The sequence below is a fragment of the Ptychodera flava genome, unplaced genomic scaffold, assembly GCF_041260155.1.
Source record: "Ptychodera flava strain L36383 unplaced genomic scaffold, AS_Pfla_20210202 Scaffold_34__1_contigs__length_2629520_pilon, whole genome shotgun sequence".
NCBI classification, from domain to species: Eukaryota; Metazoa; Hemichordata; class Enteropneusta; family Ptychoderidae; genus Ptychodera; species Ptychodera flava.
The window spans coordinates 2,592,290-2,606,346 of NW_027248356.1; the positions used below are offsets into that span (position 1 = coordinate 2,592,290).

At 37.3% G+C, this 14,057-nt stretch overlaps 1 protein-coding gene across 1 annotated transcript in view; it reads right to left on the reverse strand.

The window, feature by feature from the left end:
- The window catches only part of LOC139127661 (ankyrin-1-like), a gene marked incomplete at its 5' end in the record, with an annotated part of 171,098 nt that overhangs the window by 134,398 nt on the left and 22,643 nt on the right, over window positions 1–14,057 (reverse strand). Inside the window, one exon of the mRNA XM_070693574.1 lies at window positions 4,267–4,365. Within this exon, the coding sequence (XP_070549675.1) occupies window positions 4,267–4,365 (99 nt within the window). The remainder of the gene's footprint in view (window positions 1–4,266; window positions 4,366–14,057) is intronic.

Below are 14,057 nucleotides of genomic sequence, written 5' to 3' on the forward strand. Positions count from 1 at the left end.
GGAAGAAAGTAGAAACAAGTCATCGTTGATGACACAGTCCCCGCTTGTCCATTTGTTATAATCTTTGGTGTCTAGGTAGCTGTAGTCTAGGTAGCTGTGGAATGACATTGATGCAACGGGTGCATCAGGCCTGTGACTTGCATAATAAAGTAATCTGAGGAACGTTCAATAAATGACTCATCTCTGCCGGTAATGACCACTCAAGGAACTTTTGATTACATCACACATAACGATGCCCTTACTGCCTCCAGTGTCGTGATTGGCACATACTATACACATGGTTTGGTGGAATTTTCGAAATGGTATGGGATCGGGTATGTTGTTGTAATCAGCCATTTCGGATCATATAATGAAACAATTTAATGTGCACAAGAATGCAGCCATAGTACTTTATCTTCGTATCACGTTTGAACAAAATCAGTCCATCGAGGGACAGTGACCTATGTTTATGTTTCAAAGACAAAAAAAATCACACCAAAATTTAAATCAAATGGCTGTTTATTGACCATATGGATCATAGCACAAAATTAGTAGACATGCATATGTATGCCATAGCACTTTATCTTTGTACCAAGTCTCAACAACATTGGGTAAAGAATATTTGCATATGATTAAGCCTGAAAGACATGAAAAAATCCAAAAATGACCATCTGACAGCGATATTGGAAAAAAATGACAATCTGGCAGCCATATTGGAACATGTCACGAAGTAAATTGGCATGTGCGATCTTTGTGCCAAGTTTGGACAAAATGGGTGTAATGACCTTTGAATTATGATTCAAAGACATGCAAATTCCAACAAAATGGCAGTTCTGCAGCCATATTGGATCCTATCCCAAGCTTAATTGATACATGCATATGTATGCCATAGTGCTCTGCCTTTGTGCCAAGTTTGAACCAAATCGGTTCAAGGATGTTTGAGTTATGGTTCAAAGACATGAAAAAATCGCAAAAAAATGGCCGCCTGTTGGCCATATTGGATCATATTACGAAATAAATTGGTGTTCATATGAAGGGCATAATATTTTGCTTTTGTGCCAAATTTGAACAGAATCGGTTCAAGGATGTCTGAGTTATGGTTCAAAGACATAAAAAATCGCAACAAAATGGCCGCCTCACGCCCATATTGGATCGTATCGCAATATAATTCGACATGCATATGTAGGACATAGTGTTATGCCTTGTGTCAAGTTTGAACAGAATCGGTTCAAGGATCTTTGAGTTATGGTTCAAAGACACGAAAAATCGCACACAAAATGGCCGCCTCGTGGCCATATTGGATTGTATCACAAAATAATTTGACATGCATATGTAGGCCATAGTGTTATACCTTTGTGGCAAGTTTGAACAGAATCTGTTCAAGGATGTCTGAGTTATGGTCCAAAGACATGAAAAATCGCAACAAAATGGCCGCCACGCGCCCATATTGAAACATATCGCGAAATAATTTGACATGGATATGAAAGCCATAGTGTTATGCCTTTGTGCCATGTTTGAGCAGAATGTGCTCAAGGATGTCTGAGTTATGGTCCAAAGACATGAAAAATCGCAACAAAATGGCCGCCACGCGCCCATATTGAAACATATCGCGAATTAATTTGACATGGATATGAAAGCCATAATGTTATGCCTTTGTGCCCAGTTTGAGCAGAATGTGCTCAAGGATGTCTGAGTTATGGTCCAAAGACATGAAAAATCGCAATAAAATGGCCGCCTCGCGCCCATATTGGATCGTATCACAAAATAAATCAACGTGCATCTGTAGGTCATAGTGCTATGCCTTTGTGCCAAGTTTGAACAAAATCAGTTTAGCAGTGTCTGAGAAACTGTTGATGACGGACGGACGGACGGACGGACGGACACACGGACGGGACCCAATCTATAAGTCCCCGCCGGACTTCGTCCGCGGGGACTAACAAGCCAGAATTTTCGTGTATAACAGTATTTTGTTTGGTTTGGAAATAGAAAGGTTGGATGCACTGCAAAAAGCTGGACAAGAAATTACAGATACATTTCTCAAAAGTAGGCATGGATTTGCTGTCAAACATGTGAACTTTGAGCAACATGCACATTGGAAGTGCATCGTTTGTCAATGGCTCTTGCACATATCAATGGGAATATGTTGCTGACATCATCAGTATCCCAGGGACCAACCACAACAATTATTGCAGCTGCTTTATGCACTATTTGTTTCAGTCATAAATTTGAGATAACCTTGAGAAATGATATTTTTTGCAACTGTTGATTACATTTGCAGCCATATCAATGTCATACATTTGCTATGTGAATCATGAACAAAATGCATTGAAAGAAGAACTAGCATCACTTGTATGATCGTGTATTTTGAATATAAGTGTGAAGTGTTCTATAGAAATAGATTAAATAACATTTTTGAGTACAAACATGATGAGAGGGGCTTTTGTTAATGGAAATGACTAGTAGAACATTTTGTTACTTAGACAAAAGCTACCAATTTGACAGATCATTGCATGCAGAAAAAATAGGAGAAGTATGCTTGGTCTGAAACAAAGTAACCACTCACTGTCAGGATAGTGAATTGATGCTACTAAGTACTTGTCATAGCATAGTCCCTCCACTATCCTGGAGATTCAATGACTGTGACGAAATAAAGTACTCCTACAGTATGTCAAAACACCTGAGTCTATTATTGCTGTGGTCCATGGACAAACAAAGTTTTAGAGGCAAAGAAACTGAAGTGGGCCCACAATTTCTCTCTTCCAATCACTGTATCCCAATTTGCCTGCCATACAATATTATGTATGTTTGCCATTTTTGGGTGTAGGGTAAGAGCCACCACCAAACAAAGAACTAAACGGCCCTTTTCAGCGCCGACAAAATTTCCAAAACGGGAATACCGGATAACAATACATTTTCTTCTTGACGATTATACTAACATGTAGTCTGACTACAGTTTTTGTCACTAAAAATATGGCAGGAAGGTAAAAATGTTGGCCATTGATGAATTGAGAAGAAAACTGTTGCACATATCTTTGGACAAATGAACTGTGTTTTATTACATTTATGTTTTGTCAACTTTAGCAGATGAGGGCAAAGCTAATCCAATTATGAACTCATCTGGCTGATTTGTGTAATACTTAACTTGCACAGGTTTGATTGACAGTGATATTAAAATCACCTTTCTCACTGGCCACACACAATCACTAAAATTGCCTCAAAAACTTATCGACTTGAAAACTCTGGAGTCATTACATATTGACGAGGTATTCATCCTGCTTTATAAAGCATTGCCATTTCATAATATTTCATTAAAAAAATCAAAACACCACAATCTTTGTGTTGTTCGTTCATGTTACTTGTATGGTGTCTCTTTGCATAGTGTGTGTCCTTTCTTTTAGTCCGATATTTACAATGAATGGCGCGTCTTTACAGAAAAAAGACTTAAACCTGATAAATTAAAGATACAGTATATCAAATCAGGACTTCCATTTCATTAATATTCTTTTACCCTGACTATTTCTTTAGCTTGTTCAGTTTGGGATCTGTCTGATACACATCTTCTTTTAAATCTAAAAAGTCAAACTTCTTAAGAATAAACACTGCAAACAAAAGGCTCTCAATTAGGTGTACTAAATTTTGCTATTTTGTTCCAATTGCATTTAGTGTTGTGTTTAATTCATTGTCTTTTAAATGTGTTTTGGTTAGGAATTCTATAAAATTGCGCAGTAATTATGCATGTTCATTCCTTTTGCGGCAAAGTTGATGGAGACCAATTGATACTTTGATATTAGTGTTATATATACAGTAAAAGACCAGAGAGTTTGAGTGAAGTAAACATGTTTATCATTTGAATAATGTTGTATTTTGCAATATCACCCATCCTGAGTATTTATAAGTATATTTGGAAATCACAGTCAGCAAATAATGGAAACCTGTAATCAACATTCAACAATTGAGTTGCATTTGGATGGGAAGGGCGTTGTGCAAAACTTAAAAAAAAATAACATTTTTATCAGACGAATCTTTTGAAGTTGTCCCTAAAACATGACACTGCTTTTGAAAAATTGAAAATGCATGACTTCTTTGAGATGTAATTATTTGAACACTACTACCAATAGATGCTTCACAGTACATCTGTATGGTGGTATCCATCAGATAATGAGATTGATAATGGTTCAAAAACACAGATGTCACGGACAACATTGCATTTGAAACTAATTTTAAATTTCTGGTTTGAGTATAACTTTTGCATACATATGAAATAATTCAGTGTAAGATTTTGCTTACCTCTGTAACAGCTTCTAAGTTTGCCGTTGCATTGATAAGAACCTTCACAAGATCTGCATGCCCTTCTTGAGCAGCACAGTGGAGGGCAGTGAATTCCCTCTGAAAAGAATAATCACTTTATAATCACTTTATTGCATAACAACACACTTCGGAAAGTGCAGTATAGCAAGAACAAAACTAAACATTGCATAAAACATTGTTGTCTATGTCTTTACCTGCAGCTGCTGGGGGAAACATAGTGTTTGTAATATATTTCATGAGAGACAGCGTCTCATCTGAAGTTAAAATGTACAAAAACTTATCTCTTTCATTTAAACTATCAAATATAGGATAATACAACTTCATTGCAGAAAAGAGAACTTCTCTATCACTATTATATTTTTGACACTTCATTAAATAGTGAAATTCATCCTCGACGGAAGACTTACAAAACTTACAAAATCTGGATTCAGGTGGAATTCTTGGTTTTGACCTTCTGCCCAACTCGATTTGTAAACAGTGATCAGAAATACGAAGTTTTGTGACCAATTTTCTACAGCGTAAGTTCTTAATATCCAGTAAGTAATTCTCTAAACCAAACTTAGTTTTAAATTCTCTGTACGTTCTGAGCTTATTATTTCCCTTCCCAAGAGACTTATTATCATTGTGTAAATCACTGTACCAAGAAACTTGATAATGCTTGCGTAAGTTATTCTGTACAATTTTAATAGTAGCATTAATGTTACACACAGCTGACCAAATATACCCTCGCTATAAGTATCATAGTATGTTTTGAATGAACTCAACCACTTTGAATGATATCTTGCAGAAAGATACGCTGAACGTAACAGAATGTCATCACTGAAAACTAACTTATGCCAATATTTTAACATGCGTTTGACTATGGCAATTTTGATAGGATATCTACCAAGTTCACCTATAATACCTGCCTGGGGAGCATGTTTTGAAACTCCCAGTAAATATCTGTAGAAAGAAAAGCTAACATCATTTAAGAAATTACTCTTATCATTAATTTCATTCCCCAAAATTTCACAACCATAGGTAAGAATGGGAACAATCAAATGATCAAAAGGATCTAAAGCAACTTTCACAGAAAAATTTCCATTATAAGAAATACCTTTACGAAGACTAAAAAGAGCTTTAGTAGCTTTCATCTTAAGATTGTGAAAATTTGCTTTAAATTTGCCATTGGGAGTTATAACAAAACCGAGATAACAATACTCTTTCACAACATCAAGGGCAAGTCCATTATAGGTAAGTAATGTACCTTTCAGTAAGTGATTACTTTTGTTAAAACCATGACTTTTGACTTCTTTGTACTAATAGAAAGCTTCCACTTCAAACAATAAGAGTGTAATTTATCAAGACAACTTTGCAAACCTTCTTGAGTTTCTGAAATCAACAGCAGATCATCAGCATATGAAAGACAGTTGATGTGCAATGAATCTAATGTAATGGGTCTGTCCTCACTGGAGCCAAAGTACCTGGAAGGTCATTTATGTAAATGTTAAATAACGTAGGGCTCAGATTACACCCCTGTTTAACTCCTACTTTAGATTCAAACATGTCAGTGAGGCTATTGTTAGATTTAACACAATAGTTAACATTTCATACATAGACTTAATCACAGAAAAGAAATTACCATTGATACCATAATTGATTCCTAAGTTTCCAAAGCAAACCTGGTCTCCAAACTTTATCAAATGCTTTATGAAGATCAATAAAACAACAAAAAAAGATACTTGTTTCTTAAGTTGCAATCAGCTTTGTTCATATACGAAGAATAAATATACTTATCAACAGCAGATCTCAAAACAAAAATATTATCAGAAGTAGATCTCATGACTCTGAAACCAGACTGAAATGAAGTGTAAATTCCCTTATCATTCAAGTACTTAACAAGTCATCGTTGATGACACAGTCCCCGCTTGTCCATTTTGTTATAATCTTTGGTGTCTAGGTAGCTGTGGTCTAGGTAGCTGTGGAATGACATTGATGCAACGGGTGCATTAGGCCTGTGAATTGCATAATAAAGTAATCTGAGGAACGTTCAATAAATGGCTCATCTCTGCCGGTAATGACCACTCAAGGACACTTTTGATTACATCACCCATAACGATGCCCTTACTGCCTCCAGTGTCATGATGGCACATACTATACACATGGTTTGGTGGAATTTTCGAAATGGTATGGGATCGGGTATGTTGTTGTAATCAGCCATTTCGGATCATATAATGAATCAAATTAATGTACACAAAAATGCAGCCATAGTATTTTATCTTCGTATCACGTTTGAACAAAATCAGTCCATCGAGGGATAGTGACCTATGTTTATGTTTCAAAGACATAAAAAAATCACACCAAAATTTAAATCAAATGGCTGTCTATTGACCATATGGATCATAGTACAAAATTAGTAGACATGCATATGTATGCCATAGTACTTTATCTTTGTACCAAGTCTCAACAACATTGGTTAAAGAATATTTGCATATGATTAAGCCTCAAAGACATGAAAAAATCCAAAAATGACCATCTGACAGCAATATTGGAAAAAATGACAATCTGGCAGCCATATTGGAACATGTCACAAAGTAAATTGACATGTATATGTATGCCATAGTGCTTGATCTTTGTGCCAAGTTTGGACAAAATGGGTGTAATGACCTTTGAATTACGATTCAAAGACATGCAAAATTCCAACAAAATGGCAGTTCTGCAGCCATATTTGATCCTATCGCGAGCTTAATTGATACATGCGTATGTATGCCATAGTGCTTTGCCTTTGTGCCAAGTTTGACCAAATCGGTTCAAAAATGTTTGAGTTATATGGTTCGAAGACATGAAAAAATCGCAAAAAAAATGGCCGCCTGTCAGCCATATTGGATCATATCACAAAATAAATTGGTGTTCATATGAAGGGCATAATGTTTTGCTTTTGTGCCAAATTTGAACAGAATCGGTTCAAGGATGTCTGAGTTATGGTTCAAAGACATGAAAAATCGCAACAAAATGGCCGCCTCACGCCCATATTGGATCGTATCGCAATATAATTCAACGTGCATATGTAGGACATAGTGTTATGCCTTTGTGTAAAGTTTGAACAGAATCGGTTCAAGGATCTTTGAGTTATTGTTCAAAGACACGAAAAATCGCAAACAAAATGGCCGCCTCGTGGCCATATTGGATTGTATCACAAAATAATTTGACATGGATATGTAAGCCATAGTGTTATACCTTTGTGGCAAGTTTGATAAGAATCTGTTCAAGGATGTCTGAGTTATGGTCCAAAGACATGAAAAATCGCAACAAAATGGCCGCCAAGCACCCATATTGGAACACATCGCAAAATAATTTGACATGGATATTTAAGCCATAGTGTTATGCTTTTGTGCCAAGTTTGAGCAGAATGTGCTCAAGGATGTCTGAGTTATGGTCCAAAGACATGAAAAATCGCAACAAAATGGCCGCCACGCGCCCATATTGAAACATATCGCAATAAAATTTGACATGGATATGAAAGGCATAATGTTATGCCTTTGTGCCAAGTTTGAGCAGAATGTGCTCAAGGATGTCTGAGTTATGGTCCAAAGACATGAAAAATCGCAATAAAATGGCCGCCTCGCGCCCATATTGGATCGTATCACAAAATAAATCGACGTGCATCTGTAGGTCATAGTCCTATGCCTTTGTGCCAAGTTTGAACAAAATCAGTTTAGCAGTGTCTGAGAAACTGTTGATGACGGACGGACGGATGGACGGACGGACGGACGGACAGACGGACGGACGGACACACGGACGGGACCCAATCTATAAGTCCCCGCCGGACTTCGTCCGCGGGGACTAACAAGCCGACAATTGAGAACGGAAGTGAACAATTTTGCCAGACAGCTATTAATTGAGATTCCTCGATAATTGGATGGATCACTTCTGTCACCTGACTTGTAAACAGGAACTAAAAAAGCTGATTTCCAAGAACTGGGAAACTTACCGGATCTAAGAATGGTGTTAAATAAAGAGCAAATTGGAGTACGCAAACTTTGTCCACCAAACTTCAACATTTCATTCAAGATACCATCTGCACCTGGGGACTTTTTTGATTTCAACTTACAGAGGGCTTTAAGTAATTCTGCTTCAGAAAAAGGACAATTGAGAATAGGACACTCATTATCATAATTACTCTTTACCATGCAATGCAGATCAGAAAGTACTTGTACAGAAAAGTTATCAGAAACATCATGACCACCATCAGCTAAATTTCTAAAATGATTAAACCATTCCCCTTGAGAAATTGAAACGTCACTTCTGTCAGTAACACTATCGCCTATGATTTCTTTCCATAACTTCCAATGATTCTGCGTACTTTCAGAATGAGAATTCTCTAACTGTTCAAGCAAGTTCTTTTTGTAAATATACTTCTTTTGCTTGATAAGCTTTTTATAATGCTTTTTTAAAGTAAAGCATCTACCTCTAATGAAAGGATCACAAGGGAAACGACTTAAAAGTTTACAAGCCTCATTTAACTCTGTGCGTACTGCATAACAAGAATTATCAAACCAAGGTTTCTTTTCTTTGCTTTTGATTTCGATTTTTTGGAACTAGGTCTTGGTGTAAATTTTTTCAAAGAACAATCAGCAACTTTGTGGATAATAGCTTCAAAGGTAGCAACAGACTCATCGCATGAAGTAGAACTATTACAGACAGTACTGAAATTACTGAGCTCAGCTTGAATGGATGAGCTCTGCAAAGATTCTAAAAATTGTTGTTTTGCATCATCATTCCAAATATATCTGCTTGGACATGGATTACAAACAGTGCTATCAACTGCGGAAGAGGAACAAGTACCTAAAACAATAGAAATACCAACTGGACAATGATCAGAAAAACGTGTGTAATCATATACTCTAAAATATTGAATATCATCAAGAAGGTTCTTAGCAGCAATACAATAATCTACTGTACTGTATCCATTATTTTTATAGCAAGTGGGTTTACCATTAAATCTCCAACAGTTCTACCATTCAAAATTAATAAATTGTTCTTAAAACACAATTCAGAAAGTTGTTACTACAAGATTTCCCATTATCCATTGAAATCCTTTCCTGAATAATGTCAGGTACATAACCCATAGGTGTGGGACAAAATTCTACATCATCATGTTTAATAAAATCTAGAAGCTTACCAGTTCTGGCATTAAAGTCACCAAAAAGGATTATTCCCCTAAGTGAGAATAGTTTAACATCTCTGACTGAAGAGTCTCAAAGTAATCATTTGATAAATGCATTACAGATCCTTGTGGAGGTGTGTAAACACAACAAATAAATGTCTTTTTCTAAAGAAAAAACATTTTTGTCTACTTTAAACCAAAGAAAATCAGAAATATTAGATCCAAGTTTATGAATGCCCTCTTTGAGGCAAGACTTAAAGAAAACAACAGTTCCCCCAGCAGCACGCTTACTACGTCTATTTTTATAATACGATCTGATCTGAAATAACTATAACCATTTAAATGTAAAACATTAGACTTAGAAAGCCAAGTTTCCTGCATACAAACAATATCGAACTTATTAATGATAGATTCAAAATCACTATCATTACACTTATTTGATAAACCACCCTGAATATTCCAACTTCCAATGCGCAGATGAGAACGTACAGGTTGTTTTGGGCCACAAGGGCTCTTTCTCAAAGCAGTGAAACACATTAGTTAAAAAAAGTTATAAAAAAGACAAACAGCAACAATGCAACACTGTATGGAATAAACGACAAACTTACTCCTCTTAAATTTTCTAGTACACTGTGCAGTAAATTCCTTTAAATGCACAAACACAGTATGAATACCTATAGGCAACTATTTAGAATGCAAAGCGAACACTACAGTGAAGTGACTGTTCAGACTGGCCCCAAGGCAAAACCAACAAAACAAGTCAAGGGAATACAAAATTTCAAGGAAAATTACATGTAACAATCACAATATTGCAGTCAAAGACACACTAGTAATATCTGTAAACTCGATCAGTATACATGTTGTTGGTATGAGTTTTACCATTACTACGGTATCGGGATATCTGACTTGTACTAAACATATTGAACTGGCGAGGACTATGACTATTATATTGAAATCCTCTATCATGTTGATCACTCCATGAATGATAGGCAGGTCGTCTGTGCCTACTCCGTAAGAAAGCTCTCACAGACCCTTTAAAATCACCAACTAGTAAACTAGTACCCTGCGGGTTGACGTGAACCCCATCACTGTGAAAAAGATGGCGGCTTTTACTCAATTTATTGTGAGTAACAAACACACAATTATCAACAGAAGCGCACACTCTTTTGACATGATCATTAATAAAAGCAATTTTGTCGTTCAGATATGAATCAGCACCCCAAAATGGCAAAATGCTTGAAATAACTACAATTGCATTTGGACACACTTGTTTGGCTGTATTGCATAAGGAAACCAACCCATCAATGATGAAATCTTCATGTTTGTCAGCAACATCATTTGAACCCACATGACAGATAACAATCTCAAATTTCTCAGCTGGACCATATTGAAAATTACGAAGACGTGCATGGGCATCGTCAATATCACTAGCTCTAACTTTGACAGAACTTCTATTTTTATATAACACATCTGACCGGACATATTTAATACTAGAATCACCTAGCAACATCACGTTAGGAGTCTGTTGAGGATCTCTCGCATACGCGCCTCTAAAGTTGTTGTACTGATGACCACGACTCCGCTCTGAACTGCGACTAGCGCTGACATCAAAACCTTTCGAGTTCAATGTCGGGACTGAGGAGGATGGTGATTTGTCCTGTCATACATCGGCGTTAAGCACGACTTCCGACATATAGGACTTCTGGACCAGCGGAGTAGACTTGGGATGATCAGAAGTCGTTACCCTATGTTCTCTAGATGATAACATGTCATCGTCGCGATCAAAAGCAGATCCACGGTTGTCAACGGGGGAGTTGTACGTATTAAAATCTGTGCACTCACGGCGCTCGACGATGTGACCCGAGTACTGAACCTGCCCCATCTGTGACGTCGGAGCGTTCACCTTCTCCAGCTCTGAGTTAACAATCGAGAGTCTTTCATCAATTTTAGAAATTCTGCTCATGACAACAGAAACACCACGATCTGCCACAGCATATTTACTCTCGACATCGGAAATTTTCTGGTTGAATAAAGTTTTCATTGAAGAAAGCTCACTTTTCAACTCACGTACTTCTGCCAACACTCTACCTTTGCACTGCGACTCCACAGCCAGTTGCGTGTCTGATAACTTGGTCTGAAAATTGATACACATCGCTCTCACATCTGCTTTCAACGAACTCATGTCCTCCAACAAAGAATTATATCGATCTGTCAAGGAAATGTAGTTATGCTGTAACTTCTCATAACTCTGTGAACATTTGTCGCATGCAAGACAGTTATCTTCCGCTAACTTTCTATCGGTATCACAGTAATTTTCGGCGACGTCACCACCACAATGAATGAAGCTCTCGTGGAGTTGCTCAGACGCGCGGGCAAACTCTGTCCGTACATCTACTGGTGGACCACTCATGGTAAAGGGCTTCATAACACAGGTTTCAGGAGACAAAAAGTCCGTAACTTCAGTCACAGAAACGTGAGGAGCAGGGTCCTGGTATAGAATGGAAGGCGCGATGGGAACATGCATGTTCTCAGTGTCGACAGACTTGATGCTGTAACTCTGTACTGAATCTAGGTCAGATCTGGCTGATTTCCCGCCCACACCAGCACATGTGTTGAAATAGTTCCTCAGAAACTCTTCGGCGTCCTTTCGACTATTGAATCCCTTGAAGCACGCACCAGAATAACCATCTACCTGTTGATGACAGGCGTCCCAATCAGCGAAAACACCAGTTTCTCGACCAACAGCAACGGCATAAAATTTCTTACAGGAACGCTTCTTTGCCGAAGTCTTACGTTGTTTACGCTTACTTTTGCGATCACACGAGACCATCTGTACCAGTTGCTCATCGTCCGAACCGAAATCACCGTATATAAAGTCTGGATCACTCTTCCTCTTCTTATAACGTTTAACCATTGTTAATATGCAAATTGACGACCTCGTAAAAATGAAAAATATAACAGAAAGCTGCCTGGGAACCACTGAAATCAGACCACCACTGAGAGCGCTAGCAAAACACGTTTACACAGCAAGCGGCCATATTATACACATGCCAAATCCATCAATAACTAAAATCATGTACAGTGAGAGTGCTTTTATTTGACAGCCTGTTTTATGAAGATCTGTTCCATGGTATGTTACTTTTTATATTCACCAATGGCTGCATCAGGCTCTTCCACTGCTATTTAAATCTGTACTGCTGTGATGACCAGATAGCTATTATCTAGTATCACAGGATGTTCATGATGTTCACTTCTGATATGAATCCAACAATACTGCAATGCAGAATAAAGTTTCTATTACACAAGCAGTTAATGTTTTTCAGCGTATTGAGCTTTCAATCTGTAATGGGCAACGATCTTCATCAAGATGACAAAAAAAGACTAATTTATAGTCGACCACTAGATGGTGGTGTAATCAACGGATTGTAAATATGGACGTATTTCAAGACCCCCGTCTCTGTGTATTTGTGGATTGTGACGTCTAATGTTAATGGCTTCTCGGATCTTCCTTGGCAAGTCATACTGTGCTGAATGAATGATAGTAATGGAATTCAAATTGATATCGTGATGGAATTGCTGTGCATGTTGGGAGAAGGCTGATGAAATTGTTTTTATGTCTGACAGATTTCCGATGTTCGTCAAGTCTTGTTTTAAGTTGTCTACCTGTCTCACTGATGTAAATTTGGCCACAATCCTTACACAGTATCTGGTATATTGTACCACATCGCTGTTCAGCGGCTGTTTTGTTCTTTGGAGAGAGAAGAAGGTGTCATAAAGTTTGATGGGGTTTGAAAGCAATGGTTATGCTGTGTTTCCTGTAAAATCTGCAGGGTTTCTGTGAGATGCCTTGTGCATAAGACAGTGTTATCATGCCTTTCGTTGATTTCTTGACTTTTTGACTATCCCCTGTTTGGGAGAATGAAGTAATCATATGCTGATGTTGTTTTAGTGTTCAGGATGGATAACCATAAGTGGCCAGTGTTTCTTCAAATTCCTTATTTTCCAATAATATTCATTTCTTGTTGTCATTCTGATGAACACTGTTGTCCATGACAGATCGAAAGCTCAATATGCTGAAAAACATTGACTGCTAGTGTTATAGAAACTTCATTCTACCTTTAATCTGCCAAGCTGGTGAATAATCTTTGGACAGTACTGCTATGAGTTACTAGGAGATTCCAAGAGAGAAAAAATTCCAAGAATTTTAGAAGGATGCATACTGCTAAACAGTTTAAGACTGGGTTCATGAAATGTCACAATAACGCAAAAAACAACTTTATAATATAGGTTTCATATTGCTGTACGAAATCAACACAATAGTCTTTACTACATTGAAATATGTATCCAATCACTTTGCATCCAATCACTTTACAGAACCTGTCACAATGGCCCTTTACACATATATTAGCAGGTTTGCTGCTCCAGGAGTTCATGGAAACTTAAAACTGATGAAGAACTTGTTTTGCTCAGATTACAAGTCTTACCTGATTGTAAATTAAAATTTAAGTTTTTTAACATTCAAACTTAAATATTCCTTATCAAAGATAGCATGAGAAACCACCTAAAATATATGTTATCAAAAGCATTACGGGAAAGCTCAATTAACTTAGGAATACCCTACCTC